Source organism: Nicotiana sylvestris, chromosome 6 (assembly GCF_000393655.2).
Source record: "Nicotiana sylvestris chromosome 6, ASM39365v2, whole genome shotgun sequence".
Taxonomy (NCBI): domain Eukaryota; kingdom Viridiplantae; phylum Streptophyta; class Magnoliopsida; order Solanales; family Solanaceae; genus Nicotiana; species Nicotiana sylvestris.
In genome coordinates this window covers 192728099-192747234 of record NC_091062.1, presented here as the reverse complement: position 1 = coordinate 192747234, position 19136 = coordinate 192728099, and the positions used below count along the sequence as shown (strand labels likewise).

The following is a 19136-nucleotide window of genomic DNA, read 5'->3' as shown; positions in this document are numbered from 1 at the left end:
ACTTGAGTATCACTTTTCAAGTATCGACATCCATTCCACATCTGCTGAATTAGAGCCTCGGGAATAGTGGCTTCAGGGTGTAATTCGATTACTTGCATACTCAAATCTTCATCATCAGGAACTACTTGGTATCTCCCTAGTTGTCTTAGGACTCTTAGTGGCGCATATGGCTGGATGCTTCTCAATCCCAATAGTAGCAAATAACTATTTGAGGTTGACATGTGTATCACTTCCCTCATCGGGAGCCATCCCAAAGTCCACTCAATTTGATTTGCCGTTAAAGCCCTTAGATGAGATACCCATGCTTCTATCCCTTCTGGGGACTTATAATCTTTTGTTCTTTCCTCATAACTCTCGATGCAATTATCATTGCTTGGCCCATACTGTATGATCTTGGGCTATTGTTGGAGATGTTCAATCACCCACATTTGCAACAAAATTTTGCATCCTTCGAAGACTTTTGCTCCTGATTTACATAAAGTCAACGCCCGATAAATGTTTGAGAGAATGATTGGGACAAGGGTGTAATTTTCCTTGGTGGTGAGGACCTGCACAACTTTCGCGGTGCGAATATCAATTGTTCGCTCTTTGTTTGGGAAGACCATGATTCCTAGAAAAGCCACTATGAAGGCGAAGCGACGGTGAATCTGCCAGGTGTCTTTGTTTTGCTTGTTAGTAAGGCCTTTCTCGTGAATTTCAAATCCATCTGGCTTTCCGAACCTTGAATACAAGAAGTTGAAAGAACAACATCCGTTGATGACATTGCTTTTCCTGATTTGATTACTGATGTTCAGAAGACCGAAAAATCGATGTACCGAGGGAGCCTTTGTAAATATTCAGGCTTTGATTTCTTAGACTTCCGTCAAAACCAGCATATCCAGCTATCTCCTCTAATGTAGGAGTAAGCTCGAAGTCAGAGAAACGAAAGACATTGTGAACAGGGTCCCAAAAAGTTACTAACGCCGCAATCAGATCATCACGGGGTTTAACTTTCATAATATCCGTGAGATTTCCCAAATGCTTGACGACCCATTTTTGACCATCTTCGCCTAATTCATACCACCACATTTGAAGCTGAAATAGAAACTCGTCTGTATTCGTGGATGGGGGGTTTTGTGTGGTGCTCATTTTGTATCTGAAATTTAATTTTAATAAAGTCAAGACTCATTTTGAAAATATACACTAAAATCATTTTCAATTTTTATTTATTAAACACTTTTTATTTCAAGATTTAAAACTATTTTTTGGGAATTTTCTAAAAATAACCCATTTTATTCCTCGGCTCTCAAAAATATTTTCAATTAAGCTGGTCAACAAGCAAATCCGAGGCAAATGAATGCACAGGTAGCAAGTAGGATGCATCAGGATGGTCTTTTTATTTCGGGTTCACCTGTCCTAGACAGACCCAACCCCTGTGTTGAGTCTCCAAGGCCAAATGTACATGATGCAAATAGACGTTCCTACTAGGGATCCGGTACATGGCTGAGTTATTCTAGGTGAAAAACCTGAGGTTGATTGTTCTAAACCTGGCTTACCCAAACGGACAGTTTGAGCCGAAGCGGGGGCAACGTACCGGGAGCACGAAAGTCTACCCGGCCTAGTTACTTGTCCCAACTTCGTCTTATTTGGTATGACTTTAACAGAAAGGTGGGCCACGCGCACGTGTGCACCATAAATTTAGAAGACTCAGAAAGAAGGGGGTTTCGTAGCAGTTGTATATATTCATAATTCAAATAATATTAAAGCGGTAAAAGTGTCATTTAGCACATTGGGCATATATCATGTAAAAAAAATCAGATAATAAATAAAGCCAAATATAACAGTTATTTAAAGCTCGAATTCTTTAAATCCTGAACCAGTGGTTCTGGGTTACGGTTTTCAATACCAGTTCAATTCCCCAGCAGAGTCGCCAGAGCTGTCACACCTCCTTTTTTACCGCGCCTGCGGGAGGCGCGTAGGGAGTTTTCTCCAATTAAAGGACAGTTGAAACGGGATTTATTTATTTGTTTCAGAGTCGCCACCTGGGAATTTTAAGGCGTCCCAAGTCACCGGTTTTAATCCCTGAATCGAGGAGAATATGACTCTGTTTGTTATTCTGCGAACCAGACATCCTGAGTAAGGAATTCTGTTAATCCGGAAGAATGTGTTAGGCATTTCCGAATTCCGTGGTTCTAACACGGTCGCTTAACTGTTTTTATTCTTGGCTTAATTATCTCGATTTTACATTTTTATTGCATGATTTTGTTACCGCTTCTGTTTATTGTTTACAATTATATAAATGAATTACGCGTACATATATTCGTATTATATACCTTTTATAATTGTAGAGAATCGTGCCACACATACGTGTACACAAAAAGGTTGATAATATTTTTATATTTTTATTATATATATAAAAAAATTTATTTGATATTCGAAACTGCGCTTAAAATAAAATTAAGAACGTTCGTCTTTCTTAAATAGTGAACCGCACATCTCGGGTTTTTAGGAAATTAATTTGCTATTCTCCGAAAAATCCCTTTTATTAAATATTCGCTCGAAGTTGCGCGAACGCATAATCCAAATTGCTTTTAGAAATATAATCAGGTTACGCGAACGTATCCCTAATCATAAAAATATTCTTGGTGGTAGTATAAATTTGTTTACAGATTGTTTATTATATCCACGTATTTTTATGTGAACATCATGAGAAATAAATATTCCTCTAGTCTCTAAATTCCTTGAAAAAATTTACAATTTATTGGACGTTGATCGCAAATTATACTTTTTCGCGTATGAATTATATTCTTCAAACCATTCGAATTTAAGGAGTAAAAATAAACAACGTGTGATTAATACTACCATTTAGTGAATACAATATTTGCCTACCCAAATAAACAACGTGCGAATTACGTATAAAAATTGGGAAAGAATTGATGTAAGAAAGGAAGTGATATTTTCGAAGAATTTTCATTATTCTATTTGAGGCGAATGCTATTTTTATATTTTTTTTAAAAAAATGTTATAATTTATAAACCTAATCACCTTCCACATTACTTGTTTTTAATCCAAAGTTGTAATCGTTTGGTTAATTTGTTACGATGGTAGATAGGCATCAAGTTGATAAGAAAGAGAATTATTATACAAATCGATTCAATAAAATTTGCCTTACATGCAACATAATTGTACGTCTGAAACATTCATAACATTCTAACATCGTAACGAGCTATATCAAATCACCTTCCTCATATGATTATATATATACCCGTCATCATGCCATATATGAACATATAACTTATATCAATCTAAACAAAATCATATTTTTTACAAGATATACTAATAATGTAATTTCTTGATACTTCCATTCTACTTTACATTTAGCTAAAAATATTACGGGATGTAATCAATGGCCCATTTTTATGCCATATTCCCTATTTTGACAATTCAAATATAACTATACTAATGAGATTTCGAAATGGATAACATTATTACAAAACTTTTATACGAATTTCAAAATAAGACAATTAACTTATAGCCATCGTGTCGAACTCACTACTAGTTAACCAACATGAAACACAGCTGAAATTTAAACTAACGAACTTAAATGAATAAAAGACAGAATTACAATTCGAGCTTCATTTATTTGTCATGTTGAAAACTTTGCATGACATGAGTTTAAAAGATATGTACCTGGAAATGAAGGTAGAAGGAGTAAATTTCAGCAGTAACAGCAGTAACAAAATCAGCAGAATACCAGTATTTCCACAGATTTGAGCAATAATAGGACCCGAGGAACCCAGATGCACAGTAACAGTATTTTTAAGAAATTTCAGATTTTTAACTGAACAATGGGATCAAATAAATCCGGACAGATTCAATGAAAGAATAATATTTTTGATTTTGAGACTTAGGACAAAGCAGACTGAAAAAGCTTTCAATTTCAAAACACAGAATCAGCTTCAATACTAGTTTCCGATGTAGAATTCTGTTTTACTGTTTCTGTTTTCCTTTCTTAACTTCTATCCAGATTTTTCTCTCTATGTATATGTATTTCTGTGTGTTTTAAAATCTCAGTCTCTCTCTCTTAAAAAAAATTCTGCGTTTTTCAGATCTCTCTCCAAATCTCTCTCCAAATCAGTCCCTGTATTTATACAGGTCTGCCCCTTTTCTTTTTGTGCTGCTTGGACCCCTTTCTTCTTTTAAAAATCAGAAAGTCCCATTAAAATCTGCTTTTACTACTTTAAATCCCATTAAGTGATCTTATCCTGATTTTCAGCAGCCCCATTACCCTTTGTTTCCCATTATTACATTAAATTATATCCATTACACTCCACTATCAGCACACTACTATTATCAAATTACCCTCACTGTTTTATTCCTCAAATACCCCTGAAATCCTACTGTAATTACTGTTTTTAAACTATAATTCAACATCTGATATAGAACAGACTTTATAATCTGTTTAAACAGCTATAACCAATCCTATTAACATTATCTAATCAAATCCTAACACAGTTGTATCTAATCAACCCTTGTAAACTTGAATTCAACTCAACATTACAATAACATTATACTGAATTCAGCATATCAATCAAACTGAATTTCAACATTGGACTAAAATCAAACAAACACAGGAGCATTGTCAGTTTTGAAACTAACTGCCCAAAAATCAATACATAAATGATCGACAATCTTTCTGACTTATTAAACAAGAAATATCTAGTTGGGAAGAACTAATTAACTGACTTCAACAAAATGATAACAACCAAAACAGACAACAGAGTATTACAATCAACATTAAAGGCAATAAGAATTTACAAAACAACTAATCGACGAACTTAATCGAGTCGATTACACATATTATAAACAATCATAATCAACAGAAACAATAATATAATTCTGATCAAATAGACGGGTATGAGACAGAATCACGGAATCAACTAAACAAATATGAAAACTTACACCAGCTACTGAAACAGGCAACAATATATACATAGAATATAAAAAGAAATAGGAAAAATACCTTTGAATCTTTAAATTCACACGGACACAGGGTCGACTTGGACTTGGACCTTTGAGGCTGAATAGACTTTATTCGAAGTATTCTCAACTGAGAATACCTCGATTAAAGTCTCTTAGACCTCAATCCCTCACTTGAATTAGATAAATTCCATGACTGGAAATTTTTAGGGTTTCAGATTTTTTGATTTTAAATCCGAACATTTCTAGGTATATTCAAATCAAACCAATGGTATTCTAGGCACGAGGGAGGTCAGGTGGGTAACTGGTGTGAGTTTGAAGTAGGTTGGGATAGGGTCAGGTTTCACTCGAATCTTCAAATGAAGATTCGAGCAGTTCCAGGAGGATTCGAGCCATGCTACTAACAGATCCGTGGTGAGGGTATTTAGGGGAAGCTGTGGTGTTACTTTGGAAGCCATTGGAGAAGATAAGGTTTTCAGGCCAACCTTCGATTTAAGATTCGAAGAGTTGGGGCCTGATTCGAAGGAAACTAATGCCAGATCCGTGAAGAGGAGGTTGTGAGGAGTCTGGGGTGTTAAGGTGGTGACCGACGGCGTTGTTGCCGCCGGGTTTCAGGCGATGGGGAATGAGGGCGGCTAGGGTTAGGGGTGTGCTTTCGGAGAGGATGATGAATAGTGAAGAGGGGGGGTGTTTAGTTAGGGGGTCCGGGGTAGGGATTTGGATTTATATAGGGATGGGGTGGATTGATACTGGCCATTAGATCAGGCATGATACACGGTCAAGATCAGTTCATTAAACCAAACGATGTCGTTTGGTTTAATGCCAGGGTCGGGCTGAGTCGGGGCAATGGGTCGGGTAAAAGTTACGGATAAGGGATGTGGGATCTCAGCCGTTGGTTGGATTTGATCCAACGGTCCTTGATAAAATGTGACCAAACGTCGTCGTTTGGTATTGGCCTTGAATTGGACCGGACCTGGGGTTGTTTGGACTGGGCTGGGGGGGGGTAACTTGGTTTGGGCCTGGATTTCAGTCCAGGTCCGATTTTTTAGTTTTAAAACTTATTTTACATTTCCTAATTTTAATCCTAAGTATAAAAAATCCTAATAAAAATTATAAAACAATTTTAACCTTACAAAAATATTAATTACTTTTTAACAATTATTTAACACATAGACAAAGCGTTAATCACACATGTATATTTTTGCGATTTTATTTCAATTATTTTTTAAATGCATAATTAAATCCTAGATATGCATGCAACATGTATTTTTATTTTTGTTTAATTATAACAATGTTAACATTTACGGACAAAACACAAACAATTAATAAACGCAACACAAATTCTAAAATTGCACACTAAAAGAAATTAATTTTATTTTTGATTTATTTTGGAGTAGTTTTCGTGAGGCAAAAATCACGTGCTCACAGGAACTATACCGCTGGCCAGGTAATTTGTAAAGTCTGCATACCATGGCACTTCCTCAAGACTAGTAGCGAGCAACTGCTCATCTGGAAAGGTTTCCAGAATATGTTCAACCTCGACTAAGTTTTCAGCTCCTTCAAGTCGTGATAGATGATCAACGACTTGATTTTTCGTGCCCTTACGGTCATGAATTTCGAGGACGAATTCTTGCAATAGCAGCACCCAACGAATCAGGTGCGACTTAGACTCCTTCTTCTCAATCAAGTACCTGAGAGCTGCATGATCAGTGTATATAATTACCTTAGAGCCAATCAGATACGATCTGAATTTATCGAAGGCAAACACCACAGCCAACATCTCCTTCTCAGTCACAGTGTAATTCAGCTGGGCTCCACTCAGCGTTCTACTAGCATAGTAGATTGGATGTATTAGCTTGTCTTTCCGTTGTCCCAACACGACCCCCACTGCGTAGTCACTAGCATCATACATTGGTTCGAAAGGTTGCTCCCAGCCGGGGGCAACAATGATGGGTGATGTGACTAGCCTCTTTTTTAGCTCCTTGAATGCTACCCTGCAATCATCAGAAAATAAGAAAGGGTGATCTTTTTCTAAAAACTTATAGAGAGGGTTGGCAATTTTGGAGAAGTCTCTTATGAATCTCCGGTAGAAACCGACATGCCCAAGGAAGCTCCTGATTGCCTTGACTGAAGTTGGAGGTGGCAGCTTTGCTATCACATCCACTTTGGCATGATCCACCTCAATTCCTTTGCTTGACACCCGGTGCCCCAAGACTATGCCTTCTTGTACCATGAAATGGCACTTCTCCCAATTAAGAACCAGGCTAGTCTCAATACACCGTCTCAACACACGAGTCAGATTTATAAGACACTCATCAAATGAGTTTCCCACCACTAAGAAATCATCCATGAATACCTCCATTATGTCCTCCACCATGTCAGTGAATATGGCCATCATGCACCTTTGGAATGTGGCGGGTGCATTACATAGGCCAAAGGGCATCCTTTTAAAGGCATAAATGCCATATGGGCAAGTGAAGGAGGTCTTCTCTCTCTCCTCTAGTGCAATGGAGATCTGATTGTACCCTGAGTACCCATCTAGAAAATAGAAGTGTGACCTCCCTACCAACTTGTCTAACATCTGATCAATGAAGGGAAGTGTGAAGTGGTCTTTTCGGGTGGCTAGATTTAACTCTCTGTAATCCATGCAAATTCTCCAGCCCGTGACGGTTCTCGTAGAGATCAGTTCATTTTTATCATTCTTAACTACCGTCATGCTACCCCTTTTAGGTACATATTGAACCGGGCTAACCTAGCTGTTGTCAGAGATTGGGAAAATGATTCCCGCATCTAACCACTTTATCACTTCTTTCTTCACCACTTCCTTCATGTTGGGGTTCAGCCTTCTTTGGTGTTCCCTGGAAGGTTTGTGTCCCTCTTCCAACAGAATTTTATGCATACAGTAGGCGGGGATGATCCCCTTTATGTCTGCCATGGTCCACCCAATGACAGTCTTACACTCCTTAAGTACCTGCAAGAGTTGTTGTGCCTACACATCTAACAAACTAGATGAGATAATAACAGGTAATGTGGAGTCAGGTCCAAGGAACTCATACCTGAGGTGGGCAGGCAGTGGCTTCAACTCCAGCTTTGGTGGTTGTTCAATGGATGGCTTGGCTGGAGGAGTTTCTCTATTTTCCAAGTGCAAGGGCTCAAATTCAAGAGTTCTATCCCAGAACCCTCTGTCCTTTATGCCAACACCCATTCTGCCAGTTCTTCTCCATTTACCTCATCTAAATTCATCAGACATGCAACAAGAGGGTCCTCAATAGTCAGCATCTCATCATCAGTCTCTACGATTACATCCATAGCATCAATAAGAGAGCAATTGGCGAATTCACTTGGCCGCCTCATAGATTTCTGCACATTGAATGTTATCTCTTCGTCGTTCAATCTCATCTTAAGCTCCCCAGTCTCACAATCAATGAGAGCTCTCCCAGTGGCCAAGAATGGCCTTCCCAAAATTATGGGAATCTCTTCATCCACTTTTCAGTCTAAGATCACAAAATCTGCAGGGAACACAAATTTCCCTACCTGAATCAACACATCATCCAGGATACCAGAGGGTCGCTTTACAGTCTTGTCAGCCAGCTGCAACAACATAGAGGTGGGTCTAGCTCTTCCAATACCCAGCCTCTTATAAATAGCTAGGGGCATAAGATTTATGCTGGCCCCTAGATCACACAGTGCCTTAGCAAAAGCAAAATTACCAATAGTGCATGGAATTGTAAAGCTCCCTGGGTCAGACAGCTTTTCCGCAATTGGACTAGTCACCACTGCACTACAAGTCTGAGTAAGAGTAAATGTGGCCAAGTCTTGAAAATCAAATTTTCGGGACATCAATTCCTTCATCATTTTTTCATACTCAGGCATCTCCTTCAATGCATCAATTAATAGAATATTTACCTGGATTTGTTTCAGCATCTCCAAGAACTTTTTGTATTGCTCATCTTTTTGGTACTTAGCCAGCCTTTGAGGGAATGGTGCAGGAGGTCTCTTCTTCCCAATGATTTGGGACTGCTCTTTATCAGCTGCCACCTCAACTACTGGTTCCCGGGCTATCTCAGCTTCTTTCTCAGCCTCAGTCTGAATGTTATTTTCTTCCTGGACAGGCTGGACTGTCACCTCTGTTAGTTTCATTGACTCATCCAGCTCAATGGGCATTGGTATGAGTGTCTCAGCCTGTCTGGTTTCTTGAACCCTCTCTTGATCTACATCCAAATCTCTTCCATTACGTAGACTCACTGCCATCAGCTGCTTTGGACCTTGATCTTTTGGGTTTATTTGAGTGTCTGCAGGTAATGTCCCATGAGGACGATTGTTTAGAGACATCGAAATTTGGCCCATATGCACTTCAATATTCTTGATAGCTGAATCATGTGCATCTACTCTTTCACTAATTTTTGCATTGGACCCAATAACCTGCTGCATCATAGCCTCAAGTCTAGCAAATCCATCTTCCTGCCTTCCACCATGCTGCTGCTGAGGGGGGTGATACCCCTGCTGCTGATTCTGATTGTTATATCCCTATGGCCTTGGGTAATGTGCCATATTGTTAGGAGGTCTCATACCTCCCATGTTCCCATTATTGAACTGTGGCTGGACTGGCCTGTAAGGCTGATTTTGCTGGCCCCAATTCTGACCACCCTGTCTCTGGCCTCCATAATTAGACACATAGTTCATGTCTTCAGGGTAGTGATGATGATCATGTTCTGCATTTCATTGGTTACCAATTGGCTGACTAACACAAGATGTGCACAATCCCCCATTGGTAGTATCTACGATGTGTACCTGCTGCTTCTGGCCTGACTCTTCCACCTTTTTGGTGAGTATACTCATTTGTGTCAATAAGGTGGCCATATTTTCAGCCATAGAGTTAGATGGATCTGAGGACACTGAGTGAACCACTGGACTAATAGGTGCATTCTTGATTGACCATCCCAAATTCTGTGCCATCTTGTCAAGCAGACTCTGGCCTTCTCTCCATGTTTTGCTCAAAAATGCTCCACCAGCTGAAGCATCAACAATGTTCTTCATGCTATCTGACAATCCCATGTAAAACCGCTGCCCCAACATCAAATCTAGAATACCATGGTGCGGGCATATAACCAGCATCCCTTTGAAGTGTTCCCATGTTTCATGCAGTGTCTCCATTGATCTCTGTTTAAAACTTAAAATTTCATCAATTTGTTGAGCAGTCTTGTTGGGTGGGTGGAACTTGATATGAAATTTCTTGACTAACTCCTCCCAAGTAGTTATGGAATTAATGGGAAGCGAGTTTAGCCAGGTCTGGGCAGCTCCTGTCACTGAGAATGGAAACAATAACAGCTTGATTGCTTCCTGAGTTATGCTGGGCTGCCTTTGGGTTTTGCAGATTGGCAAGGAATTCTTCAAGTGCTGTTGAGGATCTTCGACTTGTGACCCTGAAAATAGTCCCTTGTTTTGCAACAAGTGCAACATGTTGTTTGTGATTTGGAATGATTCAGCATGTATCTGCGGGACTAGAATTGCTGTGGCCAGATTTTCAGTTGTGGGTTGTGCCCAGTCATAGAGAGCAGCCTCTGGCACTATTGGTACAGCTGGGTCTACTTCGTGATCCCCCATGTCTGGTTCGAATTGTTCAGTTGTTTGTTGTTGTTTGTTTTTCCGGTTGGCCCGATTCAAGGCCTTGAAAACTTTTCGGGATCTGATAATGCTTCAAATACTTCACCGGTTCTTGATGAGTTTCTAGGCATGCACCTGTACAACCAAGTCAACAAACGTTAAAATTTCAACGTAAATATTGGGTATAGAGAAAACTGACTACACTAAGAATTTTTGTACTTTTTTTAATTGTAATTGATAATACCGTTAATTCACCGACAACGGCGCCAAAATTTGATCACGCCCAACTATGCCTTATAAAAAGGACACGCGGACGTTGCAAATATAATCTGAGTATTTAGCCCAGAGTCAAACCCACAAGGAATTAACCTATCAGTTACTTTCGTTAAACGTACTAAACTCTACAGAATCAACTTCCCAAACGTTGTCAATAACAATTGATGGTATCTCTACTAACTAAGAATGAATGTAAATAAACAACTTAAAACTAACTACGATTAAGTTGTAAACAATTAAGAAAAGGTTCTAAGGCTATGATTTCCCCTATTGATGGAATCCCTTCCGGTTATGCTTCACATAGAATCACTAAATCATCTCTATCAATCATGAGCACTCCTCTTACCGTAAATCTCTCCCGAGTAAGCACGATAATTTACTAGACGCACTCTCCCGAGATACGCTAGATGACTTTGTTTATTACAGCTCACTTTACATTGCACCCAAAGCTTCGTTATTCCTAATCCCGCCTTTAAACCCGCAGTTATAGATCCATCTTATACTTTGGGAGTGGTGTTGTTCAACAATTACCTAATTATGCACTCTCTCCCGAGTTATGCATACTAAATAGGCACAGTGTTGATACACAATTTTTCCCTATATATTTCCAAAATGACATATATGTGCATATATAAGCACCCCAAAGGGTTTTGGCATTTTTAATGATTTTTAAACCAATTTATGGCCTATTTTTACACCATTAAATCCCATAATTATTCCCAAAGCTTGCCATTTTGGAGAATAATTTATTTCATTCTCATATTTACATCAAAATATAGCTAACATGATTTTTCGCATATTTTTAAAAAATTCGTTTGGTATTTTTAAAACTAAATTGCATATAATTGTAATACTAGCCTCTTTGAGATTTTATAACATTTTATAATTATAAAAAGTGATCCCAGTATTTTAAATTAATGTTTATATACTATTTTACTAATTCAGTACTTTAATTTAATTTCAAATCATTTTTTTACTATTTTTATTAAATAAAAGGAAAAACTGGCTGTTTAAGATATAGCCCCAATTCGTTTCAATTGTAGCCCCATTTACCTTTCAATTTTACCCCAAAATCAAGCCCAATCATCCCAATCCAATTACTCAATTAACCCAACCCAGCTCCCAATTAACCGAACCGGCCCGTGTTCCTTTCAATCTGAGCCGTTGATCATTTTGATCAACGGCCCAGATTCCCCCTTACCTTAATTAATTCCAACGACCCCTATCCCTCTCTCATTTTTCCAGTCCGCCGCCTTTGGATACTCTCCTCTCTCAAACTCTCTCTCGAAGGGTCCTGAAACCCTAGCCTCTCTCAGCCGTCTCCGACCATAACTTCACCGGAATCCATGGCTTCCCAGGCCATGGATGGCCTGTACTCACCTTCTTTCACCCCTAAACCATGGGTGTTTAAGAGTTAGAGGTCTGACCTCGATGGCGTCCGTTCAGATCCTCTATAGATCCGTGGTTCTATGGCCTCTCCGGCCTTGCTCCGGCGAATCCAAGCTTTAGGAGCCTATCTTTAGCCATCTTCGACTCAAGATCGGACTTTCTTCCAAGCCTTCTCATTTCTAGGGTTTCTTTGAAACCCTAAAGCTATTCGAGGTCTTTCTCTAGTTGTTTTCTTAGATCTATGCTATATATGTGCTCTAATGGAGCTTTAAAACGTTTTCCCCAATCTTTTCTTTCAAAATTCGTTTCTCTTCGATTTAGGGTTTCTGAAAAGTTTTAAGATGTTTTCTGACTTTTCTTCTTCTTCTTTTCTTTGTGTGAATCTGGCTATGCCATGTTCTTATGTTCTCTCTTCCAACTCGCATGTTCTTTTTTTTTCTTGTGTTCTATATTTGTCGTGTTATGTATGTTCTTCTATTTTGTGCTCTTTTCTTTCTTCTACTAGTTTCTACAACATGCTTTACATGTCTTCCAACCCTTGGCTCTTTCAGACTCATTCTGAGTCTATGAACCAAACCCTCTTTGTTATGACTCTGAATTTTCCTATACTAGTCTCTCTCTTTGTTTCACATGTCTGTATGCTTTATATATGACAAACTCTTCTTTCAAAAGGTCTTTTGCCAACTTGTGATTGATTCCGAATTCCTTTTTATGAGGATTGATTGAGTGTTATTGATTTTCTTTAAATTAAGTCTCTTTTCACCTTTTCTTGGTTGGATCCATTCATGCCAAGGCTCAAACCTTGATATTTACTGGCTGTTGATTGATTGCCTTTCCTTATTTGCCCAAACCGTGTGCTACTAGACTCTTTCTTTAAATAAGTTTCTGTGTATTTACCCTTATTGTACTGCCTTAGAAAAGATTTTAAAATCAAATCCTTTCCTTATTTATGTTGCCCGTTTGAATTAAATCCCTTAACCAAAGGGAAACAACTTCTGATTGATTGCAAAACTATTCTCTTACCTTTTGTTTTCTTTTTTTTACTCACCTTATGCACTATAAAAGGGAAAGGCCTTTTCACATGCTGAGAGAGAGACTTTTCTGCACAAAAACACAAGCTTTTAATATTCGATACTGAGTTCTTTCACAAAAACTCCACTCTCTTCTTCTACTTTGTGCTTTCTGAAACAATTTCGAGCTCTCTCTCTCTAAAACTCTCAAGTGTTCTGCTGAACTTAAGGCTGCTCCTGTCGTGTTTACTTGCCGTAATTACTCTATTGTTCTGCTTGTTCTTACTTTGCAACTGGTACGTTATTCTTAGTTGAATTATGCTTCTTCATTGTGTGTTTACTTCCTAGTCTGTTATGTTCTTCTTTACTATGTTTCTGCAACCCTGTTGTGTTTTTCTTATGTGAACTCCCTTTCCCTTTTGTATGTGAGTAAAGTTTTAACCATGACAACACTCTGTTATTGCTGCCCATGACTTTGAACTAGGTTCTTTTGAACCCTTTACTCGAATCAATTCCCACTTACCTTCTCCCTTTTATGTGCTTGAGCCTTGGACATAGGTCTGATAGTGTCCTAATCACTATCCAGACCATGGTCTGACCTTCAAGGATCTGCTCCTAACTTGTTTAACCCATACAAATGGTCAGGGGTGTGCCAGCCTGCACTTGTGGCTAGGCATGACCACCATCTGTTATGGCTCCCCAATTTCCTTTTTACTTTGCACTTACTCCTAGCTGTAAGTTCTGCCCCCCCTGTAAGCCATGCTTTGGGACCCTTGAGCTCCCACTGAACTTGGATGCCTGAGGGCTGGATCTTCCATACTGCACTATTCTTTTAATGGCATCCCGAGTGTAAGCAATGCCGGGAATCCTTGAGATTCCTCGGAACTTTGAAACACTTTGGATAAAGAGAAGGCTTTGGAAATCTGGATTCGAATTGGTTAATCACATGTTATTAGACATTAAGATTGAATTAGGTTCCTCGGATGCAGCTGTTAGTTTCTGATGTACTTTTAATTTCAGTCTGATTCACTGGTTTGTAATAACTTGTATAAAAACTCAGGGAGCATAGTAAAAGGGTGTGGGAGGGGTTTTACTTTCTTGCATAAAAAAGGGTAGAAATCATGCTTTAGGACTTTATTCTTTAATTTTACTATAAATCCTGCCTATAGATCTGTCTAATATTTCTGATTCAAATCACATAGAGAGCATGCCTATAGGGTTTAACGTTCACACACGTATAGAAATCATGCCTATAGGATATGCATATTCGTTAGGCAAAAACTCTAGGATTAATTAAATAAGTTCTGGACAATCAAAATAGATATCATTCCTATAGGATTTGCATCAAACTCGTCTGATTCGCTTAAAGTAATAAGGATTTATTAACTGGTCCTTGACGTCTTAATACATCAATGATTTCAGAAGTCTTAATTCTTTGACAAAAACTCTTTTGACTCAGTATGCTTTTAAGTCCCTCAAATCGGCATCTTTTTCTGAAACAGTTTCTTTCTAAACATTCTGCCTAAACGTTTTACTCAGACCCTGAAATTATCTTTTAAAACAGTTGCAACTTACCCTTTCCTTAGATATTTCTATCTCTGAAACTATTTCACAACCATTTCTGTGTTTTATTTTTACTGCAGTCTATACTTTCTTTTCAAAACTCCTCTGCATTAGACTACTTTTTCCTGAAACCAGTACCTTTTAAATCACTCGCTTAAAATGCCTTAATCTTTTACAATTGTATCCGAGTTGCCTAATGCAGACTTTCTGTCTAAATATATGTGTTGAACCAGTCCGCTCGCCGCTTAATTCTAAATTTAAGACCAAATCAGTATATGCTAAGACATGGCAAACTAAGTGTTGTCTGATTTAAGGGGTTTATTTGAGCCTTATTTGCCTGTTTACTCATCCCTTTATTTGATATTTGTTTTGATTGTCGAATTAAAATTTTATCCTTTGAAACCCCATAGAGGCCCCATACCTTTCTTCCCTCTTAGGATTAGAAGTCCTAATGCCCCGGGACTGATAGGTTGGGACAAGTACTAGCATGCAATAAGTAATCGAGACTAAACGCGCTTTAATACCTTAACGGGGTGGGAAGGATAGAATATGGATATGATGACCATGCGATAACGTCTCATGTAGCCTCTCACTGAGGAGTGATTACCGGATGTTGTGTGGGGTTATCCATATTGTGTTTAAACCTAGGACCCCCTTTTCTTTCCTTTTTATAATGATTTCTTTTTCTTTTAATCAATTCTTTTTTTCAAAACTGGGTATTCTTCCTTTCTATTCCAAAGCTTTAAACTTATTTGTAATCCCTATGTGCAAACTTTACTTGTTTCTACTATCTTCTAAAGTCACAATTGTATCATGGCCGGGAACCACACTAGTGGATCTTGAGGGATGCCTAACATCTTCCCCTCGGGATAATTTCTAGCCCTTACCCTAATCTCTGGTTTCTTTGATTCAACTTTTCTAAAAAATGTCCTAATGCACTATAATCATTAGGTGGCGACTCTTCAAACCCCAAAACCCAATTCTCGAAAGGGAATAGAGTTGTCCTTCCCAAATGTCGTATACCCGATTTCGACCCCAAATGCGAGGAAGAAAAAGGGGGTGTCGATAGCATGGTGACTCTGCTGGGGACTCTTTAGGCTTTTACCATTGCATATTGCTTGTGACTTTACTATCTCATTAATTGCTTTATTTACTGTCTTTTATTCTATTACTATGAAACTGACTTGGCTCTTCATGTCTTTTCTTTCCTTTACTGCTTCATTTCAATATTGTTACTGCAATTATTGTAATAATTTATATTATGAATGTGGAAATACATGTCAATTTGTTTCATTTTTTGTAAACTGCATCTTCAACATCATATTCCACTCGTGCCAAACAAATACCATAGCAACGCTTATAATGAATGGTTGCGCTCTTCCAATATTATCACCCTTTAAATTCGGCAAAGGCTTATTTGCAGTAAAACCAGTCGATCAGCGGTGCAGTCGACGGTTCCGTGCCTTTCCCTCTTGAGTTGTCTTCTCAAGGGTACCTGTCTAATACCCCAATAGAAACCTTACTCTGTTTAATTGTGCATGCATCATGGTCAAACCTAGCCGAGTCAGTTATGTTGTCTGCATAATGACTCTTTAAGATAACCTTGTCCAAAGTCCACTGGGTTTCCTTGAAACCCAAACGGACACCACTATATTCTGTGCATTTATTTGGAGAACTAAATGCTTGCTATGCTAATTATTGGTTTAAATAGTCGAATCTGGTGGGGTAAGGGTCTAATAGTCTGTTTTGCAGAAAATGAGGCACGAAGTCCCCAGATTTGGCATGGTAACCAACATTCATCCAAGGCTGCTAAATTGGTGGAAAGACCTCCACTCTAGTGATCAGACGCTCGTCCGAAAATACTTAGGGAATCTGCCTTCTCTTCTAGAAATCCAGCCTGACAACAGAATCATAGAGGCTGCAACACTGGTCTAGGATAGCGACAAGTCCGTATTCCGCTTCGGGGATATTGAAATGACTCCTTTGATCGAAGAAATAGGAGGTTTAGCTGGTATTCCTTGGGAGACTCCGGGCTTGCTTATGCCAGAAAATCGCAAGGGTAGGGGTTTCCTTAAGATGATGGGGCTGAAGAAGAATCTAGACTTGACCTGTTTGAAAGACTCCTATATCACATTCGACTATCTGTACGAGAGGTACGACCATAGTAAGTCATACCGCACCTACCCAGACGAATTTGCCCTCAACTCATTGGGGCATATTCACAGAAGGGTCTTCATATTCATGTTTTGCTTCCTGGGGATGATAGTGTTCCCTATGAAGAAGGCTAGGATCCACACCAGACTGGACATGGTAACCAAGACTCTGATGGAAGGAATCGACGGACAACCTTTCAGTATAGTGCCCATGATCGTTGCTAAAATATACCGAGCCCTGGACAACTGTCAGCGAAAGGCCAATCATTTCGAGGGATGCAACTTATTACTTCAGCTTTGGCTCATGGAGCACCTCCAGAAAGGAGAATACCGGCAAGAGATCATGCGCAGAGACTGGGATGATCACATTGCCTTCCACCAGCCAAGGCTTATGAATTATATACCTAACATGTTCGCTCAGCCAGAGGACGCCGGAGGATGGGTAGAGCTATTTGAGAATCTGAAAGAAGACCAGGTACAATGGATGGTCGAGTGGTTCCCTATGGAAGAATTTATTATTCGATTCCGATACGCACCATTTCTCATACTCATTGGTCTAAGAGGAACTTATCCCTACGTTCCCCTCCGGGCCATGAGGCAGGCTGGAAGAAAGCAAATCATACCAAGGGTCAACAAAATTAGTCACTTTAGGGCTGATTTACAGGACGATGATCGCCCTCACAAATGCCAATCTCCGCACCTGTGGCATTACAAGATCGTTTTGGGGAAAGAATCTATTGAGCCAGACATGTATCATGCTGGTTGTGTGCCGCACTATTCGGATTGGTTGGAAGATAATCACAATGGTATGGGTCAGCCCGGGTTCATTCACGGACACAAAATCATCGATGAGAAAGCTGAAGCACGGGTTAAGTACAATCAACTGCGCAAGAGAATTTGAGAGTGTGAAAGTGAGCATCGGGAAATACAAAAAGCCCATCAGAAGTTGATCGAGGAATGGAAGGATATGGCTGTTAGCGCCAACAAGCGACTAGGGTATTTAGAGCGGGGTCTAGTGGAGCTAGAAGGAAAGTTCATCAAGAGGATTGAAGACTATCAAAAAGCTGAAGGAAATGCAGGCGGACATTTGGCCCAAGCTTATCTGCTGCTAGGACTGCGTGAGCTGGTGAAGCTGTTCTAGGGAGACAAAGATGCCGAATCTGGGGAAGGTCCTTCTGGGACCAAGTAGTTAGGAGTCTTTTATTTTTGTTTAATGATGTAATAAGGCCAATGGCCACTAATGACATTTTACTTTCCGCTATTTTAGTGTAGTTTTGGGATTCGTCTTATTTTTATCAATAAAATGAGGCATTTAGCATTATAAGTTCTCCAAATTAACTTGTCGCTAGGCCTACCTCGGGCACAACGAGGCACCCAAATTAGGAAACGACTTATATTCCTGCACGACGTGTTTAAATATCGCAATATTTTCTTTCTCAGAATCCGCACTAACTTTTTACCTTTTTGTTTTTCTTTTATTTTTATTCCCCTCCCTAAAGGTTAGTTCGTGCATTCTGGCACCATCATCATACAGTACGAGATCCAAGGGCCCTCCACCTCCTCCTCCTCCAAGTCCTATCAGAAATAGGAACAAAAGCAAAATGGGAGATGCCAACGCTAGAAAGGAAATTGAGGAGACTTCTCAGAATACTCCAATTACCAAGGGAACTGCTGCTCATTTTGAGCAGACATTGCTGAAATTTCGGGAGGAATTGGACCAAGTCCGGAACTTGGCAAGCCTATCAATCACTCTTGCCACTCCTGATGTTAGTGCCCAAAACCCTGCACCTCCACAGAACACCCCACAACCACCAGTACAACCTGCTCACACCCAGGCCTACAACACATGCAATAACACTCCACTACTCATTCCTGAACCGCAAAACACCACAAACAACCACCTCCACAACACTCCTGTCTTTGTGGACACTATACCCCACTACACCCAACCAATCTCAGGCGCATATGACTCATACGATAAAGACTCCCTTATCAGAAATTTGGCCGCTGAACTCAAGAAGTTAACTAGCCGGGGCCAGGATATCGAAGGTAGCAAAGGCATTGAGGGGTTGAACTACGAAGATCTTTGTGTTCATTCAGACGTTGAACTCTCGGAGGGGTACAAACCTCCCAAGTTCGAGATGTTCGACGGTACAGGTGATCCCAGGGTCCATCTAAGAAT

General features: G+C 39.4%; 1 protein-coding gene and 1 non-coding gene across 2 annotated transcripts; one reads left to right on the top strand and one right to left on the bottom strand.

Annotated features, from left to right (window-relative positions):
* Window positions 1-8448: 8448 nt before the first annotated feature.
* LOC138871868 (uncharacterized) lies at window positions 8449-9623 on the bottom strand. The gene is made up of 2 exons (XM_070149779.1): window positions 9531-9623; window positions 8449-9471 (listed from the first exon to the last, which is right to left on the bottom strand). Exons 1-2 carry the CDS (start codon window positions 9621-9623, stop codon window positions 8449-8451), a joined length of 1116 nt encoding a protein of 371 aa, XP_070005880.1.
* Window positions 9624-10045: 422 nt separating this feature from the next.
* Window positions 10046-10152, top strand: LOC138872241 (small nucleolar RNA R71). The gene has a single exon (XR_011400709.1). It is a non-coding gene; the product is annotated as a small nucleolar RNA R71 (small nucleolar RNA).
* The last annotated feature ends 8984 nt before the right edge of the window (window positions 10153-19136 follow it).

What these genes read in the sequence shown, in the direction of transcription:
- LOC138871868 (XM_070149779.1), bottom strand. Translation starts at nt 9,623, where the DNA reads ATGGAGGCCAGAGACAGGGTGGTCAGAATTGGGGCCAGCAAAATCAGC. An exon ending in CAATAATGGGAACATGGGAG is followed by an intron (nt 9,472 to 9,530) that starts GTATGAGACCTC and finishes TATAACAATCAG; the next exon opens with AATCAGCAGCAGGGGTATCA.